At 49.2% G+C, this 21,346-nt stretch overlaps 1 protein-coding gene across 1 annotated transcript; it reads left to right on the top strand.

The window, feature by feature from the left end:
* The first annotated feature begins 411 nt into the window (after positions 1-411).
* On the top strand, positions 412-19,873 carry Manbal (mannosidase beta like). Its single transcript, XM_059261800.1, has 2 exons — positions 412-640; positions 19,066-19,873. The coding sequence occupies exons 1-2, from the start codon at positions 491-493 to the stop codon at positions 19,171-19,173; spliced, it is 258 nt and encodes an 85-aa protein (XP_059117783.1). The 5' UTR covers positions 412-490; the 3' UTR covers positions 19,174-19,873.
* Positions 19,874-21,346: the final 1,473 nt, after the last annotated feature.

The following is a 21,346-nucleotide window of genomic DNA, read 5'->3' on the forward strand; positions in this document are numbered from 1 at the left end:
GGGGGGAAGAAAAAAAACGAAAGAAAGAAAAAGAAACCTGGCTGTGGTAGTTTGAAAGAAAATGGCCCCCAAAGGGAGTGGCACTATTAGGAGGTGTGGCCTTGTTGGAGTAGGTATGGTCTTGTTGGAAGAAGTGTATCACTGTGGAGTCAGGCTTTGGGGTCTCATATATGTTCAAGATACTGCCCAGTGTCTCAGACCACTTCCAGTTGCCTATGAGTCTAGATGTAGAACTCTCAGCTCCTTCTCCAGCACCATGTCTGCCTGCATGCTGCCTTGCTTCCCGCCATGACAGTAATGGACTGAACCTCTGAACTGTAAGCAAGCCACCACAGTTGAATGTTTTCTTTTATAAAGTTGCCGTGGTTATGGTGTCTCTTCACAGCAATAGAAACCCGAACTAAGACACTGACATTCATTCTTTTCACTTAGAATTTCGTTCTGGAGAAGGACGACTCTCAAGAGGCTCCTGGCAGTGGTGACTTGTACCATGGCCTCTGACTTGGACTTCTCGCCTCCTGAGGTGCCAGAGCCCACCTTTCTGGAGAACCTACTGCGGTATGGGCTCTTCCTGGGAGCCATCTTTCAGCTCATCTGTGTCTTGGCCATCATCGTGCCTATTCCCAAGTCCCATGAGGCGGTGAGTCCTTCCCTGGGATCTCAGCTTTCTGAATGGCAGGCTAGGTTCTTGTCCCAGCAGTTATCACCACAACCAAGAGCAGCAGGGACTGTGCTGGCCCTTATCAAGTTAGCATGGTCCCTGGATTCCTACCTGATGGATGGGACCAGGTGATCAGCCCTTCAGTTGTTGAGGTCTTTTTTTTTTTTTTTTTTTTTGGTTTTACGAGACAAGGTTTCTCTGTGTAGTTTTGGTCTTGGATCTCGCTTTGTAGACCAAGCTGGCCTCGAACTCACAGAGATTCGCCCGGTTCTGCCTCCTGAGTGCTTGGATTAAAGGCGTGTGCCACTGCTACCCAGCATTCAGGTCTTTTTTATATTGACTTATTTTTTGAGGCAGCGTCTTACTGTATAACCTAGGGTTGGTCCCAAACTCAGTATCTCTGTGAGTCCTGAATGGTAGATTTCTATTAGGCTTTTTATTTTATTTTGAGACAGAGTCTAGCTGGCTTTAGGCTTGAGGCAGCCTCTCTGCCTCAGCCTCCTGAGACTACAGGTGTGAGCCATCACCCTTGGCTTCTGGTAAGACTTGTATTAGCTCCTGCTGCATGTCAGACTGCTAAAAAACGTGACCTCTGCCTTCAAAGAGCTTCTTGTCTTTGGGAGGGATACAGATATAAAGCAGTTCTTACTGATGCATGCCTATAGTCCCAGCACTTAAGAGAGCAAAGCAAGAGGGTTGTGAATTCAAGGCCAGCCTGGGCTGTATAGTAAGATCCTGTCTCCCAAAGTTGGGAAAGAAAAGCAATAAATTTGCTTTCATGAGCCTGGCAGTGGTAGCACACACCTTTAATTTCAGCACTCAGAAGGCAGAGGCAGGCAGATCTCTGTGAGTTTGAGGCCAGCCTGGTCTACAGAGTGAGTTCCAGGACAGCCAGAGCTACACAAAGAAATCCTATCTCAGAAAAAAAATGAAAAAAAAATTTTTTTGCTTCCATGAGAAGCACAAGGTAGAATATGAGTGAGTAACTAGGAGCAGGGACCCAATCATACTGGGCTGTCCCTGCTGCTGAGACAGGGTGAGCAGGCTGCTACCAGGCGAAGTGGGAAGGGTGGGAGGATAGCGTTCCAGGGCAGGGGAGGTGCTGCAGGGAGCCCGAGCACTGAAGCACTGGGTTAGTCCAGGACCTCAGAGATGACTGTGGCTGGAACCCAGGGGACTGGCGGAGAGGTGCAGCCAGAGGTGTGGGCAGGGCCCAGAGGGTGACATGATCACCTTGGCTTTGGGTTTGACTCTTACTCTATGAATGTCTTTATTCTGCGACACCCTTCTTCCACCCACTCTCGTACAACACCCCCATTTTCTTCTGACATTGATTTGTTGGAGAAAGCAAGTTTTTATCATCTGTGACTTACACATTCCAGGATTTGGCTGATTGCTTCTTTATGTGACCACTGTTCCCACAGGAAGTTCCATATAGGCACCTAAGGCTATTCATTCTATTATTTGGTGTACCTGTCATAACTGGTGCTTTGGACCCGCAGTTTTTACAGTTGTGGTTGGTGTCAGCAGGATCATGATGTCTGGCTCCTGTGCATTGGGAGATCATCATAAGTTCAGATGATCTTCCCTGAGTCTGAACTCTTTGTCCTAAATGGCTGCAGCATCCACTGCTGGTCACTGCTGAGACTCATTATTCCCCTCTGTATTGCCAGCTGCAGTTCAGGGAGTTGTGGATGCTGGGAACTGAACCCAGGGCCTCTTGGAAGAACACTGAGTACTCTTATCCACTGAGCTATCTCATTGCTGTGGTGGTTTGAAAGAAAATGGGCTTTGAGGTCTCTTGCTCAAGCTTCCCTCAGTGTGACTCTCAGTTGACTTCCTGTTGCCTGAAAGATGTAGGACTCTCAGCTACTCCTCCAGCACCATGTCTACCTGCATGCTGCCATGCTCCCTGCCATGATGATAATGGACTGAACCTCTGAACTATAAGCAAGCCCCACCCCCGACAATTAAATGTTTTCTTTGTAAGAGTTGCCATGGTCATGGTGTCTCTTCACACCAATAAAAATTCTAACTAAGACACCAGCCCTCTATTTGATGTTTTGACTAGGTTTTTTTTTTAATTTTTTTTTTGGTTTTACTTTATATGTATGAATATTTCGTCTGCATATATGTATATGTATATGTATATGTATATGTGCATGCCTATTGGATCCCCTGGCAGTTCACAATGGACTGTCCTGGGAATTGAACCCAGGTCCTCTGCAGTAGCAACAAGTACTCTTAGCTACTGAGCCATCTCTCTAGTCCCTGTTTTTAATTTCTAAATTACATTTATATATGTATTTGTTGTGAGTGTGTGTGTGTGTGTGTGTGTGTGAGAGAGAGAGAGAGAGAGAGAGAGAGAGAGAGAGAGAGAGAGAGAGAGAGAGAGAGAGAGAGAGAGAGAGGGCGCTCGTGTGGAGGTCAAAGAACATTTGGGAGTTGGTTCTCTTTTCCCACCATGTGGGTTCCAGGGATAGAACTCCGCTTGGCAGTCTTGGTAGCAGGTAACCTTTATGCCATGAGCCTTCCCACTGTCCTGGTTTTTGTTTCTTTGTTTTGTTACTTGAGACAGGGTCTTGCCTTGAAGTCCAGTCCATCCTTGAACCCACTCTTCTCCCTCCTCAGCCGTACATGCGCTGTGGTGTGAGCCCAGGGTGTGCCAGCACACCCAGTCTGCCCTTGAACCCACTCTTCTCCCTCCTCAGCCGTACGTGCGCTGTGGTGTGAGCCCAGGGTGTGCCAGCACACCCAGTCTGCCCTTGAACCCACTCTTCTCCCACCTCAGCCGTACGTGCGCTGTGGTGTGAGCCCAGGGTGTGCCAGCACACCCAGCCACGCTGAGTTTTTCGGGAAAGCACTTGCACCAGGTACCGTGGCTCACACCTCTAATTACAGCACCTGAAGCTAAAGCAAGTGGCTGCTGTAACTTGGAGGGCAGGCTAGGCTCTAGTAGACTGTAGTGTAGCTAGAGTTTTCCTGCCTGGCCCACAGTCAGAGCAAATCTCTCTCACCTGCCAGTCCCACAGCCCTCAGACCCAACCAAGTAAACACAGAGACTTATATTGGTTACAAACTGTATGGCCGTGGCAGGCTTCTTGCTAACTGTTCTTACAGCTTAAATTAATCCATTTCCATTAATCTATACCTTGCCACATGGCTCGTGGCTTACCGGCATCTTCACAAGCTGTTTCTCATCGTGGTGGCTGGCAGTGTCTCTGACTCAGCCTTCCACTTCCCAACTTTATTCTCCTCCTTGTCCTGCCCATACTTCCTGCCTAGCCAATGGCCAATCAGTGTTTTATTATCAGCAACACATGTGACATACAGAACATCCCACAGCACTTCCCCTATTTTTTTTTTTTTTTTCAAAAAGGAAGGTTTTAACCTTAAAGTAAAATTACATATAATTTGAGAATTTGGGCGTAGCTTCTCTTACTACTTCCTGCTGGAGGGGGGCGCTGTATCTTATGGGGATACAAACAAAATTTTAGGATTATGGAATAGTCCATGAGGGTGTATCATCTGAGTCAGTTGCCTTCAAATCGTTCTGGATGTTGGATCATCTGGGCCATGGTGTCATCGGAGACCTTTCAGGGGTTCTTGGCTGGTCAAACCTGATGTATCTTAATCTTGAACAAATCCATAGCCTCTGGCTTTCTGTGGAAACAAAAGAGACTCTTTTCCAAAGCAACATATCCTTATATCCAAATTTTGAAGTCAAGGTATCTTTAAAATATACATTTTGGCATAACTCAACAGCTTTTACAATCAAATGTTTTTCTGCAGTAAAAAATCCCAAAGACAACACAATCCAGATTCTCTGTGTAATATTCATCTTCACGTGGCTTATTTTTTATATTAACTTTACTGTCTCTTTAAAGACTTTATTTTTTAAAACTATGTATTTGTTTCTATAACTCTATATATCACCTTTTTTGTCTCTTTCAAGCCTACGTATCTTTTACACACATTGTAAACTATTACATCTGAATCTGTCTTATTGTGAATCTATTGCCTTAAACTGCAGCAGCTGTGGCTGCTGGCTCCGCCCACCTCAGCTTCCCAACATGGCTACATTTACCACCAGCTCTGGGAGCTATCGTGGGTCTATGCTTTTATCCAAGCAGCGTGTAGTCCAGAAACCTCTTTTTTTGTTTTGTACCAGCAAAGGCTAAATCCACCATGCAGCTTAATGTGCCACTTGCAGAGGCCTCATTTCTGCCATACTGCAGGTCAAGCACACACACCAGAAACCCACCAGTAGCTCAAACCGGCAGCTGCTGCTCATTTGAGAGAGACAATTAGGAAGCTGTTTTTAGCTCCGTTTTAGAATCTTTTTTCTCAGGTTTTAGGTGGAAACTCTTGCCACCACGTTGGACGCCATTTGTAGCTTGAGTTTTCCTGCCTGGCCCACAGTCAGGACAAATCTCTCTCACCTGCCAGTCCCACAGCCCTCAGACCCAACCAAGTAAACACAGAGATTTATATTGGTTACAAACTGTATGGCCGTGGCAGGCTTCTTGCTAACTGTTCTTACAGCTTAAATTAATCCATTTCCATTAATCTATACCTTGCCACATGGCTCGTGGCTTACCGGTATCTTCACAAGCTGTTTCTCATCATGGTGGCTGGCAGTGTCTCTCTGACTCAGCCTTCCACTTCCCAGCTTTATTTTCCTCCTTGTCCCGCCCATACTTCCTGCCTAGCCAATGGCCAATCAGTGTTTTATTATCAGCAACACATGTGACATACAGAACATCCCACAGCACTGTAGGCCTGTTTGCACGCAGTGAGACCCTGTCTCGGTGGACAAAGAACTGGAATTCACACTGGTGTTTAGAATTCAAACTGAAGACGCTGGTGTTTTTCCTTGTGAGGTACAATTGTATCTTAAGACTTTTTTTTTACATTTATTTATTGTGTGTGTATATGTGTGAGTGTGTGCGTGTGCCAGTGTGTGCATAGAGGTCAGAGAACAAACAACCTTCAGGAGTTGGGTTTTTCCTTCCACTGTGAGGGTCCCTGGGATTGAACTTAGGTTGTCAAGCTTGGCTGCAAGTGCCTTTACCCACTGAACCATCTTGCCAGCTTTAAGCGTGTATCTTTGGTTTATGCTGGCAGTCTTATTCCCTAGAAAGATTAACAAAATGACTAATTTGTTCTGTCCTGCTGTTGGAGGTCACCAAGGCCAACTTAGGGTCAGTGATGAACTTGGAGGCCTCACAGCTGTGGTAACCACAGTGACAGGACATAGAAAAGGCATGGGATAAAGCTGGAGGGAGGGAAACTGACCCAAGTCCAAAAATGCCCCCACTGGAGCCGCAAGGAGTCGCTAGGTCATGAAGCATTGTCCAGCCAGGAACTCCGTAGAGACTGTGTGCAGCGCATGCATGCGTGCGTGCGTGCGTGCGTGCGTGCGTGCGTGCGGTGAGTTTGGGACGTTTTTGTTTGAGACAGTCTCATGTAGCAGAGGTTGGCCTTACATTCCTGACCTTTCTGCCTCTGGATCCCTAGTAATGTGATTTCAGATATGCACTGCCACACCTGGTTTATGGGGTGTTGGGACTAAACCCAGGGCCTCCTGCATACTAGGCAAGCACTCTCCCAGAGGAGCAGCATCCCCTGTCTGTAAACACAGCCACTGAAAGCTAACAGTTTTCTGTTTCTGTGACAGTATTGGGCATTGGATCTAGGGTGTCACGTACTGAGAAGCAAGTGTTCTACCCATGAGCTGTAGCCCCGGCCCACAAGGCTTTTTACTGGAGTCACATAACTGGTCACATGAGCTATAGCCCTGGCCCACAAGGCTTTTTACTGGGGTCACATAAGCACTGGCTTACTACTGTATACCCAAGTTCCAGACTTCCAGAAAAGCAGGTGTCCAGCATAAGCAGATTGCTTGACTGGTTAGACAAAGTGCACTCTTGGGAACTGTGGGAGTGAGGGGAGTTGTTAGAGGGGCCAGTGCCCAGTGCCAGTAGGGGCCAGCGGTGCCAGCAGATTCTGGAGAGACACCATTGTGTTTTACCTTACTTTATTCTGCCTACCTACAGTGTCTGATTCCCACTACTAACCTGGGACTCAGGACTCAGGCGGAAATGTGAGGGTTTGTTTTGGCCTCAGGTTGTGTTCCTGAGGGAGATGCAGGGGGGAGGGGGGCTCAGGTTGTGTTCCTGCAGGAAGATGGGGGGGCTCAGGTTGTGTTCCTGCAGGAAGATGGGGGGGCTCAGGTTGTGTTCCTGCAGGGAGATGGGGGGGGAGGGGGACTCAGGTTGTGTTCCTGCAGGAAGATGGGGGGGCTCAGGTTGTGTTCCTGCAGGGAGATGGGGGGGGCCCTTAGGTTGTGTTCCCGAGGGAGATGCGGGGTGTGTGTGTGTGTGTGGGGTCAGGTTGTGTTCTTACAGGGAGATGCAGGGGGGCCTCAGGTTGTGTCCCTGGGGGAGAGGCAGGGGACACAGTGCTCTCAGCCCGCTCTCTGTGTCGCTCCACTCTGGAAGACATTGGGCACATTTGCTACAACTTGTTTTTAATTTCTAGGAACTTTTCTTTTTAGTTTAATTTGTTTTTGAAATCTTATGAAACATTTATATACAACATTTCCAAACTCTATAATAAGGTACATTCATAGAAGTTTCCTTTAATCTCATTATGCCCCTACCAGTCCCCTCTTCCTCCCATAGGAAGCCATTTTTATTACTATGATTCATCTTTATCATTTTGATTCATTGTTGTTTTTTAAAACCAAACAACTGCTTGTGTGTGGTAATGTATATGTAGATGTAATTATAGTCCTTCCTCTGAGGTACTAAGCCAGCACATAGTCATAAACATAGTTTTGCACCTTCTTTTTATTTTTCTTCCTGGATTTCCCCCCACCTGAAAGTCTCACTATACAGCCCTGGCTGGCTGGAACTCACTGTATGTAGACCAGGCTGGCCTCACACTCACAGAGACCCACCTGCCTCTGTTTCCTAAGTGCTGGCATTAAAGGTATGTGCCACTACACCAGACTTTTTTAACAATGCACAGTACGTTCTGGAGACTGTACGTCTTGGGGCTTGCTGTGTTCTGAAGCTCCTGCTGATGTCGTGGAGAGGGTGATGGCGCAGCGGGGAGCCAAGTCAAGGGAACAGGTGTGACATAGGGCCAGGGGAGGGAGCATGCCAGGTTTTAAGTTTTTAAAAAGTGCCCTTAAGGGGCTGGAGAGATGGCTGAGTGGTTAAGAGCACTGACTATGCTTCCAGAGGACCCAGGGCTCAATTCCCAGCACCCACATGGCAGCTCACAACTGTCTGTAAGTCCAGTTCCAGGGCTTCTAATACTCTCACATAGACATACATACAGGCAAATGCCAATGCACATAAAATAAAAGTAAATTACATATATATATATTTTTTAAAGGTGCCTTTAAGGCATCTGGGTGGTCTGTCTGTCCCAAGTCAGCAGGTGGGTTTGCGTGTCTGCAGGAGGAGAAGGCTATGGGCAAACAGTAGACTGACATTAGGGCATGTGGAAGATGACATTGAAGCCATGTGAGAGGATGAAGTCTCCCCAACAAGATCCTGAAGGGAGATGAGGAGAGGGTAAGAGGCCCTGCAGCACACACCTGTAGTCCCAGCACTTGTGAGTTTGGGGCTAGCTTAGGCTACTGTGGTAGTTTGAATGTAATTGGCCCCATAATCTCATAGGCAGTGGCACTATTGGGAGGTATGGCTTTGTTGGAACAGGTATGGCCTTGTTGGAGGGAGTGTGTCACTGTGGGGGTGGGCTTTGAGGTTTTCTATGCTCAGGATACCACCCAGTGTCTCAGTCGACTTCCTGTTGCCTGTAAGATGTAGCACTCTCAGCTCCAGCACCATGTCTGCCTGCACGCTGCCGTGCTCCCCATCATGATGATGATGGACTGAACCCTGGAACTGTGAGCCACCACCTCAATTAAATGTTTTCCTTACAAGAGTTGCTGTGGCTAGGTGGCGGTGGCGCACACCTTTAATCCCAGCACTCGAGAGGCAGAGCCAGGTAGATCTCTGTGAATTCCAGGCCAGCCTGGTCTACAGAGTGAGATCCAGGACAGGCACCAAAACTACAGGGAGAAACCCTTTCTCAAAAAAACAAAAAACAAACAAACAAAAAAAAAAAAACCCACCACAAAACAAACAAACAAACAACCAGAGTTGCTGTGGTCATGGTGTCTCTTCAGAGCAATAGAAACCCAACTAAGGCAGCTACACAGTAAATCCAGGACCATTCTGAGCTGCATAGACACTGTCTGAAGCAGAGGATATGGAAATGGCTCAGTGGATAAAGGGCTGGCTGTGCAGCATGAGGAAGGACCTAAGTTTGGGTCCTTAGCATCCACATGGCTAAGTGCATGTGACCCCAGCACTGGGGTAGGTGAGACAGGCAGAGCACTAGGGCTTGTTGGCCACCAACCTAGCTGAAAAGTAGCAGGCCCCAGGTTTGATGTCTTCCTTTAGTCTCTGTACGTACACATGATGCATGTACCACATACACCATGAGCACAGACTCATGCACACATACACAAACAAGACAAAGGGCAGAGGTTGAGGGGCTCCAGCACAGACAGGCTCGTGGCCTCCGGTGGTTTTGTCTGTCATGTGTTCTTGTGGTTTGTGGATGTCACCATTGGACTTTCCACCCATAGTCACATCATACTTTAAAAACAATCCCTGGCCCCAGTCCTCAGACAGGGCATGCCGTTGGGTCTAATAGTAACAAACTTTGACTGTCTCTGATTGCTGCTGCCGAAGCTGCTGAGTCTCCAGGGAGGGAGGTGATGACCATTGTTTTATTTGGAGAGCCAGGAGGGGAAGCCATGTTCCGCTCATTGTTCTTAATTAACCTTTGAAGTGAGCCTCCTCAGTCCCAAGGCTTGCAGGGAAGGACCACAGCAGGTTAAGGGCCTTTGAGGCAAGGAGCTAACTAAGGGCTCAGAAGTAAGTCTCCCCCAAATCAAATGAAAGTTTCTCTCTGACCTTCACACATGTTCACTGTGCCCCTCCCCCATAGTAAATCAATAGATGTAATTTAAAAATTTTAATACATGCCTCCTAAAAAACGGGCAGAAAAAATTTTTTTAAGTATATGCCTCTTAACTCCCCCAACAAGCAGGAAGACTTAATTTATCTCCATCTTTTAAAATACAAATACATTGCAGCAATTTTTAAAATTATTTATTTTTTTATTTTTTGTAGTTTAGAGGGAGGGAACACAGGGGAGCTACCTTTCTACCCGAAGTTTACTGTATTAGCTTTGTTTTACTGAAACAAGATTTCACATTGTAGCCCAGGCTGGCCCAAAACTTAGAATAATAGCCTTCCTGCCTCAGTTTCCCAAGGGCTGCCATGCAGGACTATTTTAGCAATCTTTGTGAATGCGTGTGTACATGTGTGGAATCAGAGGACAACTTGCATGGGTCAGTTCTTTCTGCCCTGTGGATTCCAGGGATCAAACTCGGGTCAACAGGTTTGGTGGCAAGTCCTTTTACCTGCTGAGTCATCCCATTGGCCCCAGTTTTAGCTGGACTGGAACTCTCTATGTAGACCAGACTGTCCTCAAACTCACAGAGATCTGTTCACCTCTGTCTCCCAAGTGCTGGGATTAAAAGGGTGTACCACTATATTTGCCCTTTTTACCTTAAAAAAAAAAAAATGAATACAGCTTGCCAGGGGCCTGGAGAGAGAGCTCAGTCAGGAGTGCCTCCTGCTCTCACAGAGCACCTAAGCCTGCTTCCCAGCATCCACAGTGGCAGCTCACAACACTTGTAACTCTGGCTCCAGAGGATCCAACACCCTCTTCTGGACTCTGCAGGCACCCACGTAAACACACATACACATAAATACAAACCAAATAAATCTTAAACAACAAAAGACTAAAGTTGGAGAGATGGCTTAGCTGTTAAGAGCATTTGTTGCTCTTACAGAGGACCTGGGTTTGGTTCTCCGCACTCATGTGGTGGTTCACAATCATCTGTAACTCCAGTTCCAGGGGATCCCAAAACCTCTTCTGGCCTGACGTCCCATCTCTGTAGGTACATCGTATATATACAGGCAAGGAAACAAATCACTCATACACATAAGATAAAATAAATACATCTTTAAGCCGGGTGGTGGTGCACGACATAAATTCCAGCACTCGGGAGGCAGAGGCAGACAGATCTCTATGAGTTCAAGGCCAAGTCTACAAAGCTAGTTCTAGAATAGCCAAGGCTACACAAAGAAACCCTATCTTGAAAAACTAAAAAAATAAATAAATAAAATAGATGCACCTGAAGAGCCTGGTGGCCTGACCAACTCTGCAGCTATCCAGGCCCAGATTAAGTCAGTCAACCCTAACTCCTACTGCATCTGCAAGCTTCTGGACCTCGAGGAGGAGCTGGTGCTGCAGAACTAGATCTGGGAGCACATCATCACCACCAAAAATGAAAACCCAAAGCATGACTGTGATTGAAGAAGTCTTGAAAATGGTCCAGTATTTGTGGTGCTTCAGAGACCAGAGGCCTCGAGCCAGTCCTGTGACTCATGGCAATGAGTATTTGCATGTAGGGCTATATGGGCAAATGTGTGTATGTGCGCACACACACACAGAGTGATGTGCTGCAGTTTCCAATGCCACTGCAAAGAATGAGTTTTTGATAGAGGTGGGAAGATGGTGGAATAAAGCAGTGCATACTCAGAGGAGAGAGGCCGAACCATGTTAATGTCTGAGGCCTGAGCTACCGCTGGAGGCCATGTTGATTGATGTCTGTGGTCCATGCTACCACCATATCTGAGGCCGTGGTCCTGTTGTGTTCATGGCCAGTGTTACCACTGAAGGTCATGGAGATGTCTGTGGTCCAGGCTGCCACCAGGGGCCATGGACCTGCTACAGCTGGAGGCTGTGTTGATGTCCGTAGCCTGTGTTACTAGCAAAGGCCACACAGATGTCCGTGGTCAGGGCTGCCACCTGAAGTCATGTTGATGTCCGTGGGCCAGTCTGCCACCGGAGACCATGCTGAGGTCCATGGTACATGCTGACACTGGGGGCCAGGTAGATATCTGTGGTCCATGATGTCACCATGTGGAAGTCCATGATCCATGCTCCTGGTAAGTATAAAGGACAAGAAAGCTTCTGCAGTGGCATCAATGACTGCAGACTCACAGTTGAGAAAGAGAGACATGGAAGGTTTCTATGACAACCCCCATTCCCCAAAAAAGTAACAACCCAGACAGGAAGCCATTGAAGAGAACTCTTAGAGATTGTGACAGGGATGCTGAAGTGAGCTCTCGACAATAGCTAGCTACTGGTGGGGGAGGGGAAGGACTCACTTTTCTTTGTGAGTGCTCCAGTAACTATATCAACAACGCAAACTGGACTTTCTTTTTTTTCAATTTCTTTTTTTGGGGGGAGGGGGAGGCCACAAGAGTAGGGGGTGGACCTGGGAAGTAAGAGTGATCCAGGTGTATTATGTGAAATTCCCAAATAATCAATGAAAATATTAAGAAAAAAATACATCTTAAAAAAAATTTTTAAACAAAACCAACCAAAATCTTTTCATTGGTTCAGGAGCGGTGGTGGTGGTGGTGGTGGTGGTGGTGGTGGTGGTGGTGGTGGTGGTGGTGATGATGATGATGATGGTGATGATGATGATGATAAAGTGCTATGAACCCACTTACTGCCTTAGGCCAGCACATGGCCCCTGGGACTAGGGATTCTGCTACAACTTTCTTCTGTATGTTGCCGTGAGACAGCCTCCCCCCCCCCCACTCCTAACATTCCTAAGGGGAAGAAGGGGGCTTTAAGTAGAGGACAAGGGAGGTTAGGGAGGAAGGGAGCCTGGGAAAGTAGGGACAGCTTGTAGAGCCTCCTTATGGCCTGAGGGCAGCAGGGAAGGGCTTGCTTGGCTGCAGAGGATGCAAGGGAGGCGGCAGAGGGCAGAAGTGGGGTAAGGACCAGAGGACAATGCTGCTCTGTGCTGGTCTGCTTAGGGCAAAACTGTCCTCTTGGTTGGCATGTGGAAACAAGGTTTATTAGTAGCTTTTTGGGTCAGAAGATAATATTTTTGGCTTCAGATGATGGGAAAGCCTTTGAAAAGCAAAAGAATGTCTTTCCTCTTGTTCCAGTAAGCTGATTTCTTGCAACTGGTGTATGACTTCAGTGCTTCAGTACTTAGCAGATTATTTGACAGCTCTTTGGGGCTAATCAGAGAAGAAAAAAAAGAACACATAAATGCTTCCCACCCCACCCCCTGCCTTTTCAGAGGAGAACAAGAGCCCATTGGCCAACATAAGCCAAGTCTCTTGAATTCTAAGCCAGATGGAAGGCTTTCTCATTGACACCTCATTAAGCTGAGACCTGAGAAAACATTTATTTGCCCCTAAGGCCAAGGCCACACAACCCAAGTATTTTCTTGTAGGCTGGATTCTAAACTGTGAGATAGCAGGTCCACAGACAAGACAGCAAATACACTTGTCTCTCAGGCCAAGTGTGGTTGTATGGGGGGAATGGTAAAAAGGATCCTGGGGCCTGGTGACACGGCTCAGGGACAAAGGCCCCAAGCCTGACGACTTCTTCAGTCCCAGAACCCACTCGGTGGCAGAAGAGAAGAGAACTGACTCCGTAAAGTTTCCCCGAGCGCCACAGTATACCCACACATCTACACACCCATAGTAAATAACGTTAATAAGATTTAGGCTGTACATAGTGGTACACGCCTTTGGTCACAGCACTCAGGGAGCAGAGGCTAGATCTCTTCTAGTTCTCTCTGTGTGTGGGAGTCACGGTCTTGAAACTGGGTCTACTCCTGTAGCCCTGACTGGCCTTGAACTTGCTTTGACTTAACATGCTCACTTGAAACCTAAGAAGTTGCTGGGCTCTGCAGGGAAACTAAGATTCCAGAAAGGCCTGAACTTGACCCCAGCTACCTACGCTGCTTGAAGTTTCTATGTACTGTAGAGAGACTGAGATGTAGTTGCTGCTTGGCTGGGAACCCAGGACTCCTAAGGTGCCCTCTGCCTCCCCCTCTGGCTCTCTCGTCTTCATGGCCCTCAATAGGGCTCCCTGACCCTGTGGTGAGATGACAGCTCCCAGGCTCTCTCTCCTTCAGCTGCAGCATCCCATGGAGGCTGCCTTCCTGCTTGGTCAAGTTCAAAGGCCTCGAGAAGGAACTGTATGGCTGGTCCGCTGGGGACAGCAGTGGTCCGTGGGTGGGAGCTGCAAAGTGCGAAGAGGGGAGGCCTATTCCTGCAAAAAGTGGAGTCCTGGGGAGCTTACGTAAAATCTACTACCTCCGAAACTAGAGGCAAGCAGGCTCGCCTTGCAGCTCTGGCAGTCAGCTCTGCCAAGCCCAGGCAGCCCTCCTCAACGAGGTTCCGGCAGAGCTGACTTTGGGCCTCACTGGGTAGGCTTTCCTAGGTGAGAGGCAGCAACCAAGGGTAGTGAGGCAGGCATGCTTGTGCACACCTTTAATCCCTGCACCCTCAAGGAAGAGGAGTGCATACTGTGAGTTCGAGGCTAGCCTGATCTACATGGCAAATTCCAGACCAGCCAAGGCTCCATAATGAGACCCTGTCTTTTTTTTTTTTTTTTTTTTTTTTTTTTTGTTTGTTTGGTTTTTCAAAACAGGGTTTCTCTGTGTAGTTTTGCGCCTTTCCTGGAACTTACTTTGTAGACCATTCTGGCCTCGAACTCACAGAAGTCCACCTGCCTCTGCCTCCCAAGTGCTGGGATTAAAGGCATGTGCCACCAACACCCGGCGAGACCCTGTCTTAAAGGAAAGGAAAGGAAAGAAAAGAAAGCTGGAAGGTGGTGGCTCATACTTTTTTTTTTTTTTTTAATTTATTTATTTATTATGTATACCGTGTTCTGTCTGCACATATCCCTGCAGGCTAGAAGAGGGCACCAGATCTCATTACAGATGGTTGTGAGCCACCATGTGGTTGCTGGGAATTGAACTCAGGACCTTTGGAAGAACAAACAGTGCTCTTAACCTCTGAGCCATCTCTCCAGCCCCGGTGGCTCATACTTTTAATTCCAGCACTCAGGAGGCAGAGGCAGGTGGATCTCTGTGAGTTCGAGGCCAGCCTGGGCTACAGAGCAAGTTCCAGGACAGCCAGAGCTACACAGAGAAACCCTGTCTTGAAAAACAAACAAAAGAAAGAAAAGAAGGAAGAAAAAAAAGAGAAAAAAAGAAAGAGCAAAGGCAGGAGAAGAGAAGGAGTATGAGGAAGTGTGGGTGGCTGCTCCTCTGCCTCATCTGGCCTGAGCTTGCCTCCCAGGCCTATTGGATCAGCTTCTGCACAGAATGTCGATCCAGTTGGCCCTACGTGAGTGGGTATTTGCATTGTTGCGTGACTCATGTAGTGGGTAGTAAGAGTGCATCTGGTAGCTAGCTCCCCGGGAGTTCATGGTTTAGATGCTGGCTGAGCGGTCATCTCAGCAGCCAGCTAGCTGCCGGCACCTAGAGGGTAGGCATCTCTGCTGGCTTGTGTGTCTGTCCAGGTCTGTGGTGTTAGTGAAGACTCAGCAGATAGCTTCCCCACAGAGGATAGCGAGGCGTAGCAGACTTAGACGCTGAGAGTCTTTGGAGCCATCTGTCTCCAGAGCCTGCCTTTCCCAGGGGTACTGACTTCCTCCTCAGGCCCTGTGGTGTGTGGGGAGGATAGTTGCTATCAGCATCCCCGCCGTCCAGGATTTACAGCCCAGAGCCATTTCTCTGCTGTGTTCACTTCATAAATTCCCTGGCGGCTCTACTTGACCACGTGCTCTCCTGGGCAACTTACCAGAATAGATAGTGAGTGTGGTGGCATTTAGTGTGCTGCCCACGGAGATGCCACTTCCAGCCTGAAGCCTGCGGTGTTTGGAGACCTGAAAACCCTTCCCTGAGCTCTGGGAGAATGGCCTGGAGAGCCAGAGCTCTGTGCAAAGTTCTGTAGAGGGCCTTGAGTTTCCACACCCATCAGGGCCATCATAACTGGATAGTTAACTTGAACAAGCACGTGCCCAGTCCTGGCATCCAGGGACAGACTAACAGCCAGCTCTGGTTCTGCTGCCATGTGGTTGCAGCTTGGGAGGAGCTTGTAGTTGGCTTGGGGGGCAGGTGTGCTTTACTTAATGATCTGTTCCTGAGAGTGCTGTGTGGTGAGCAGGGTGAGGGCATCATCATGCTCCCACAAGCACCAGGCTGCAAGTGTGTGCCAGACTAACCAATGGGAAGGACCTGTAAAGTCCTGCCAAAGAGTTTCTAGAATGAGCTTCTGGGGCTGGTGTGTGTGTGTGTGTGTGTGTGTGTGTGTGTGTGTATACTCAAGCCCCAGGCATCTGGTCTCTGCCTCTCTAATGCTAAGATACTAGCTGTGTGCTGCCACACCCCACTTTTTACATGGTTACCAGGATCTGAACTCAGGTCCTTACACTTGGACACCAAGTGCTTTACTAGCTCAGCTGTCTCCCAGCCACCCCTCCCAGACTGATTTTCCTGTCACAGTTCTACTTGCCTGCCACGCATCTGAGATGCCGTGTCTTTGGCGCAGTTGAGCCCTTGTGGACAGCTTCCCCACCCCCACCCCACCCCATTTCATCTGGTGTCTTGTCCTCTTCTCGGGCCACTGCCTTGCTCGCCTCCATGCCTCAGGGAAGGGCCAGAGCTCCAGTGTGAGGCTGACCTGGTCCCTGTTCTGTGCAGCCTTAGTCATAGTCTTAGCTGAGCCATAGAAAGAGGAGAGCTCCTGGCAGGTCAGGTGAGACAGTTCCCAGGCGGGAAGAATGAGTGTTGAGTGACACTGTCCCGATTTACAGGCGCACAGCCGCATCGAGCCGCACAGGGCGGAGTGCGCGTTCAGTGCCTCTCCCTTGCCTCTGCACAGATTCCATGACCTGGGCCTGATGGGAGCAGCAGTTTTCTGGCCTGGTGAGCTGTTCTCTCGACACTCCATTATCGATGGAATTGTATCCACAGGTCCGGAAACTCCTGGCAATGGAGGCTTCTTTTTTCCCTCAGTCACTTCAGATGGGGCGGTGCCCCCAGTCTTCAAGGTGAGGCTGTCGGGTCTATAGTCCGCTCCTCCCTGGCTTTCCCTAGGCGCACACATCTGAAGAGAAATGAAATCACTCACTTGTTGAGTCACTCCTGTCAGCCTAGAGTGGAAACTACCCCTGTAGGACCTGAGGACCCGATCACACTGTCGCTGCCCCCTGTGCTTCCCTGTACCTTGCCTGCAAGTTCCCAGGGTCAGAGCCTTGGCCTTCTTGCCAGGAAATGAGGCTCCCTCCGGAGGCTGGGTGTACTGACCTTCTGCAGCACCCCACGGGGAACACCCATGAATACACGCTAAGCACCTCTGCAGCAAGTAGATGTCTGGTCCGAGGAGATCACTGAGAGACAGACAGCCTTGGCGGTTTGGAGTAAACCTTCCCTTTTCCACATGTAGTGGCTATTTTGGTTTCTTTACTGCACCTATTTCATTCAAGAGGATCCTCTTTGTCTTCCAGAGCAAGGATGGAGCCTTAGTCTGCTTTTTACTTTTTCTGTTTCAACTTAAGATCAAGGAGGCTGGGGGCTGGAGCGATATCTCAGCAGTAAGAGCACTTGCTTCTCTTCAAAGGACCTGGGTTCCATTCCCAGCGCTCACATGGTGGCTCACAGCCATCTGTAGCTCCAGTTCCAGGAGATCCAACAATCTTTTCTGACCTCCGGGGGCACCAAGCACACGTGTGTGTATAGACATACATACACACAAAACACATAATAAAATTAATAAATCTCACAAATTAAAAAAATAGTCCAAGGGGGTAAAACACACAAACAGCAACTTTCCCCATATTGAATTCCAGACCAGCCAGGGCTACACAGTGAGACCTTGTACCCTGGGGTGTGCTGGCACCTTAGGGTGTGGTCTGTGAATACAAGGACAGTGCTCTTGAGCCATTGCCACCACAAGGGGACACGGAGCTACCGTCACTGTGTGTATAAAGTATCCAAGAGAAGCTAGGAGTCCAGATTTCATGGGAAGTCATCCAGTTGTGTGTTTTTGTGCATGGTGTGTGTGTGTGTGTGTGTGTGTGTGTGTGTGTGTGTGTGTGTGAGAGAGAGAGAGAGAGAGAGAGAGAGAGAGAGAGAGAGAGAGAGAGAGAGTGAGAGTGAGAGAGAGAGTGTAGGTGCACAGATGCCAAGTGTGTGTGTGGAAGTCAAGAGGACAGTTGCAGAGTTAGTTCCTTTCACCTTCATGGAGGGCCTTGAACTTGAACTGCATGCCAAGTGCTTTTCCTCACGGAGCCAGCTCACCAGCCTGGCATGGATTATTTTTATCACATTTACTTGTTTGTTGGTTTGTTTTGCGGGGGTGGCGGGGGATACATGCCACGGTACATTTTTGGAGGTCAGAGGACAACACAGTTTTAGGAGTCAGTTCTGTCTTTGAACTGTGTGGGACCTGGAGATGAAACCCAGATCACTGCTGTACCCTCACCTGCCGAGCCGCCATGCCACACCCCCCACCCAATCCCCACCTGGCCTGGATTTTTGAGAATAAACACTGCATACCAAGTACAGCTTGCAGACCAAGCCCAGGCCGTGGCTGTCATTCCCTCAGCTAACCTGCTTCTGGGGTCCTTTGGGCTACCACACAGGCTTGTTATCACCAAAGGAGATACAAGAACACCAGACAGGAGCATTCCTGATTCTGCTCTGGTACAAGCGCAGTAGCCCGGGGCAGACCTGCCCCTTCCTGGGGCTCACTTTCTTTGTCTGCACAGTGAGAGCCAGACCTAGATCTGTGACTTTGAACTTATTTTTTTCTTTTCAGCAGCAAAACGTTTGTTTCAGCCAAATCTTACAAGGGCATCATCACAGGGTATGAAACAGAATGGAACTGTCCCAGTTGCTGAGAATCTGGGGTTCTGGCCCGAGGCTGCCTCTGCCCTCCCCGGGGTATCCTTCCAGACGCTGCAGAACACAGTGTAGTGGTAGCCCACCTGCCAGCTTCTCGCCACCCCCAGCCCAAGTTCTGTGGCTGACTAGGGGGAGGAGAGCAATCTCCAGGAGTATCAGTCAGCCATAGCAGCCTCCCCACAGCCGACCCTCACTAATGCTTCTTCCCATGAGGCATCCTGACGGCCACTGGGTGCCACCAACCCTGCTGGTGCTCCTGTGACTTCACCTCCCCCAGGTGTCTGTCACTGTTCGCAGCTTATACATGAGACATGGGACTGAGGGGCCCATAGACCACTGAACTGGGAGGTAAAGGAGCCCGGATGCCACCTGGTGCTGTGCACGTTCAGAATCTAGTCTGGGTAATAATCCTTCCCTTGTGTTTCTGTGCCATGCATCAGTTGACAGAATCCCGTTGGTCAAGGTGGATTTCTCTAAATATGACTCTGTCTTTTTAAAAATCACCACACAGGAGGCCGAGCAGTCCGAGCCCAGAAGTGCAGAGGTGCCGAAGAAGCCCAAGGCTGCCGTACCTTCCATCAATAAGAGGCCGAAGAAGGAGACAAAGAAGAAGCGGTAGAAGTAGAGGCCCGAGGAGCCCGTGGCCTTGGCCTTGGGGGCAGCCCTCCTGGGAGCCAGCATCCTGTTTCCTCTCACGGACTGTCTCTGTCCTTGGCTCGAGGTCTGAGAAGATTCAAACTCCCTCTGACCACAGAGATCTGAGCAGTCCCTAGGCTCCAGCTGTTCAGACCACCACTTCCTCTTCCATCACTCTGGTACACAGAGACTCTCCGAGAGCAAACACTGTCCCGGAGGGTTTCGAAGTCAGGTCAGGCTCACAGAGCCAGTTATTCATGTTAGTCCTCGGTCCAGTGGTCTTCGGACCAGAGGAGTCACACCGCAGTGTGGAGTTGTTACCTAAAGCTACAAGCACACCCTCTCCCGTTACTTGTGTCACATTTGTGTGGGTGTATGTGTGTGTGACTTTTGTGACTCACTGTGGCAGCCAGGTCCTGAAGATGTTGGGGGACGGCAGGACAGCAGAAGGCCTGGCCCTGTGGTGCCTGCACGGGAAGGTGGTAGCCGAATGAGGCCAGATTTCCTGGGCACAGACTTCGTAAGCCTTTGAAATGGACTTGTCACTTCCAGACAACCTCGTTTCACCCAGTCTAACATTCAAAGTGCCTTTGACTCTGACCTGTCACCCCCGCATCTTTCATTCCCTGACCAACGAAGAAAAATTATGTGAAGTAAAGCCAATAAACTGTCATGCATGCTGAGCCTGCCTGTTTTGTTGCTGAGGAGGGGAAGGGACAGCCTGGGTTTCTCTCCTGAGAGTGAGGGGAACACTGTGCCCATAGAAGTGGGGCAGTGTGGGTAGAATGGGCAGCTGTGGTCAAAGCCCTCCAGGCCAAGCTGCTCTGGAACAGGGTTGCAGAAAGGGTCCAGTCAGTGGCTCTACGATGTCTTTAGTCATTGGGAACACCTGAGTTAGTTTCCACAGGGCCCAGGCCCCTCTCACTCCATAGGTTCCTACAGCGAGAGGACAATGCTTGCCCTTAGGGATGTGAGAAATACAATACAATATGGTAGAAAGCCTCAAGACTCCAGGCAGCTCTGATCACATGCCCTGAGTCAGCTGCCCAGAAAAACCCCAAACACCACAAAGTCAGGACAACAGGCTCATTCACTTGCCGGACCCTTTCCCAAGAGTCATCGGGGGAGGGGGGCGCTAAGGGACTTAGGTACGGGCACCTGTTCATTTCAAGTGCTAGTCCAGGCCACTTGGAACTCGACAGTAGAACAGGATCCCAAGCCCAGGATCCTGGCTATGCAATTTAGCAGGCGTTTATCCTGGTGTGGTATGTAGTGTTACTAGGGCAGGTGCTCTGCTGTGCAGAGGGCTTTGACAAGGCCTCCCAGAACCTCAGGTCTCAGGAAGTTCAGTAATTCTGCTTGGCAAAGAGCCACCTTGTGCAGACAAGCGAGGGCTTCCGCTGAAGGCTTCTGCTTGACAGTCACCTCTCACACCCATAGATCTCAGGCCGCAGAAACAAGGGGCCTTTGTGGAAGCCTCGGGTGCACCTGGCCTCGTGGGAGACTGACATTCAGTAAGTCATAGCGGGTTCTATGGGAGCCCAACACAGGGGCCCCATCTCAGACCCAGGGGCAGCCCAGATGCCTGTCAAGAGTGCAAGTGAGGAGCTGGCCACAGGCGGGAGTTGAGAGCTGGGGGTTAGGGTGGGTGTGGGGCCAGGCCACTGTAGACCTGTCCCCTGAGGGAGAGAACATCCAGCTCCCAGGAACAATTCCACCTTAGGGTCCAACTCCTTAGGTTGCCTCAAAGGCTGCTGCAGAGACATCCTAGGTGGCAGGGTATGTGCTTTCTCCATACCACAGTGTGGGACAGAATTCTTGGGTAAAGCAGGTTTGTTAACAGGAGCTTAATGAAGTACACTCACAACACTGATTCAGTTGCCGAGTCCTGCCGTTCTGCTCAGGGGATGTGGGAACCAACCGCAAGCTCCCTCATGTCTCCTGACCCCCAAGAGAGCACACAACCCTTCTCCCTCCGCTCTTAGCCGGTCACATATTCAGACAAGACCACACCCTGAGGCTTGTTACCTCAAAGCCATTGGCTGAACGGAACTAATTCCCACTTCTCCTTTTCTGTCTAAATAAAAGGGTTCTAATCCTAACACAAAGCTATATACAATAAGAACAATTATAAAGTATTATCTAAAAGAAAAGGT

Source organism: Peromyscus eremicus, chromosome 4 (assembly GCF_949786415.1).
Source record: "Peromyscus eremicus chromosome 4, PerEre_H2_v1, whole genome shotgun sequence".
NCBI lineage: Eukaryota > Metazoa > Chordata > Mammalia > Rodentia > Cricetidae > Peromyscus > Peromyscus eremicus.

Bases quoted from the DNA above. Each gene is read 5' to 3' on its own strand.
- Manbal (XM_059261800.1), top strand. From the start codon at position 491: ATGGCCTCTGACTTGGACTTCTCGCCTCCTGAGGTGCCAGAGCCCACC. The intron at 641-19,065 runs GTGAGTCCTTCC...ATCACCACACAG, and splicing joins TTCCCAAGTCCCATGAGGCG to GAGGCCGAGCAGTCCGAGCC.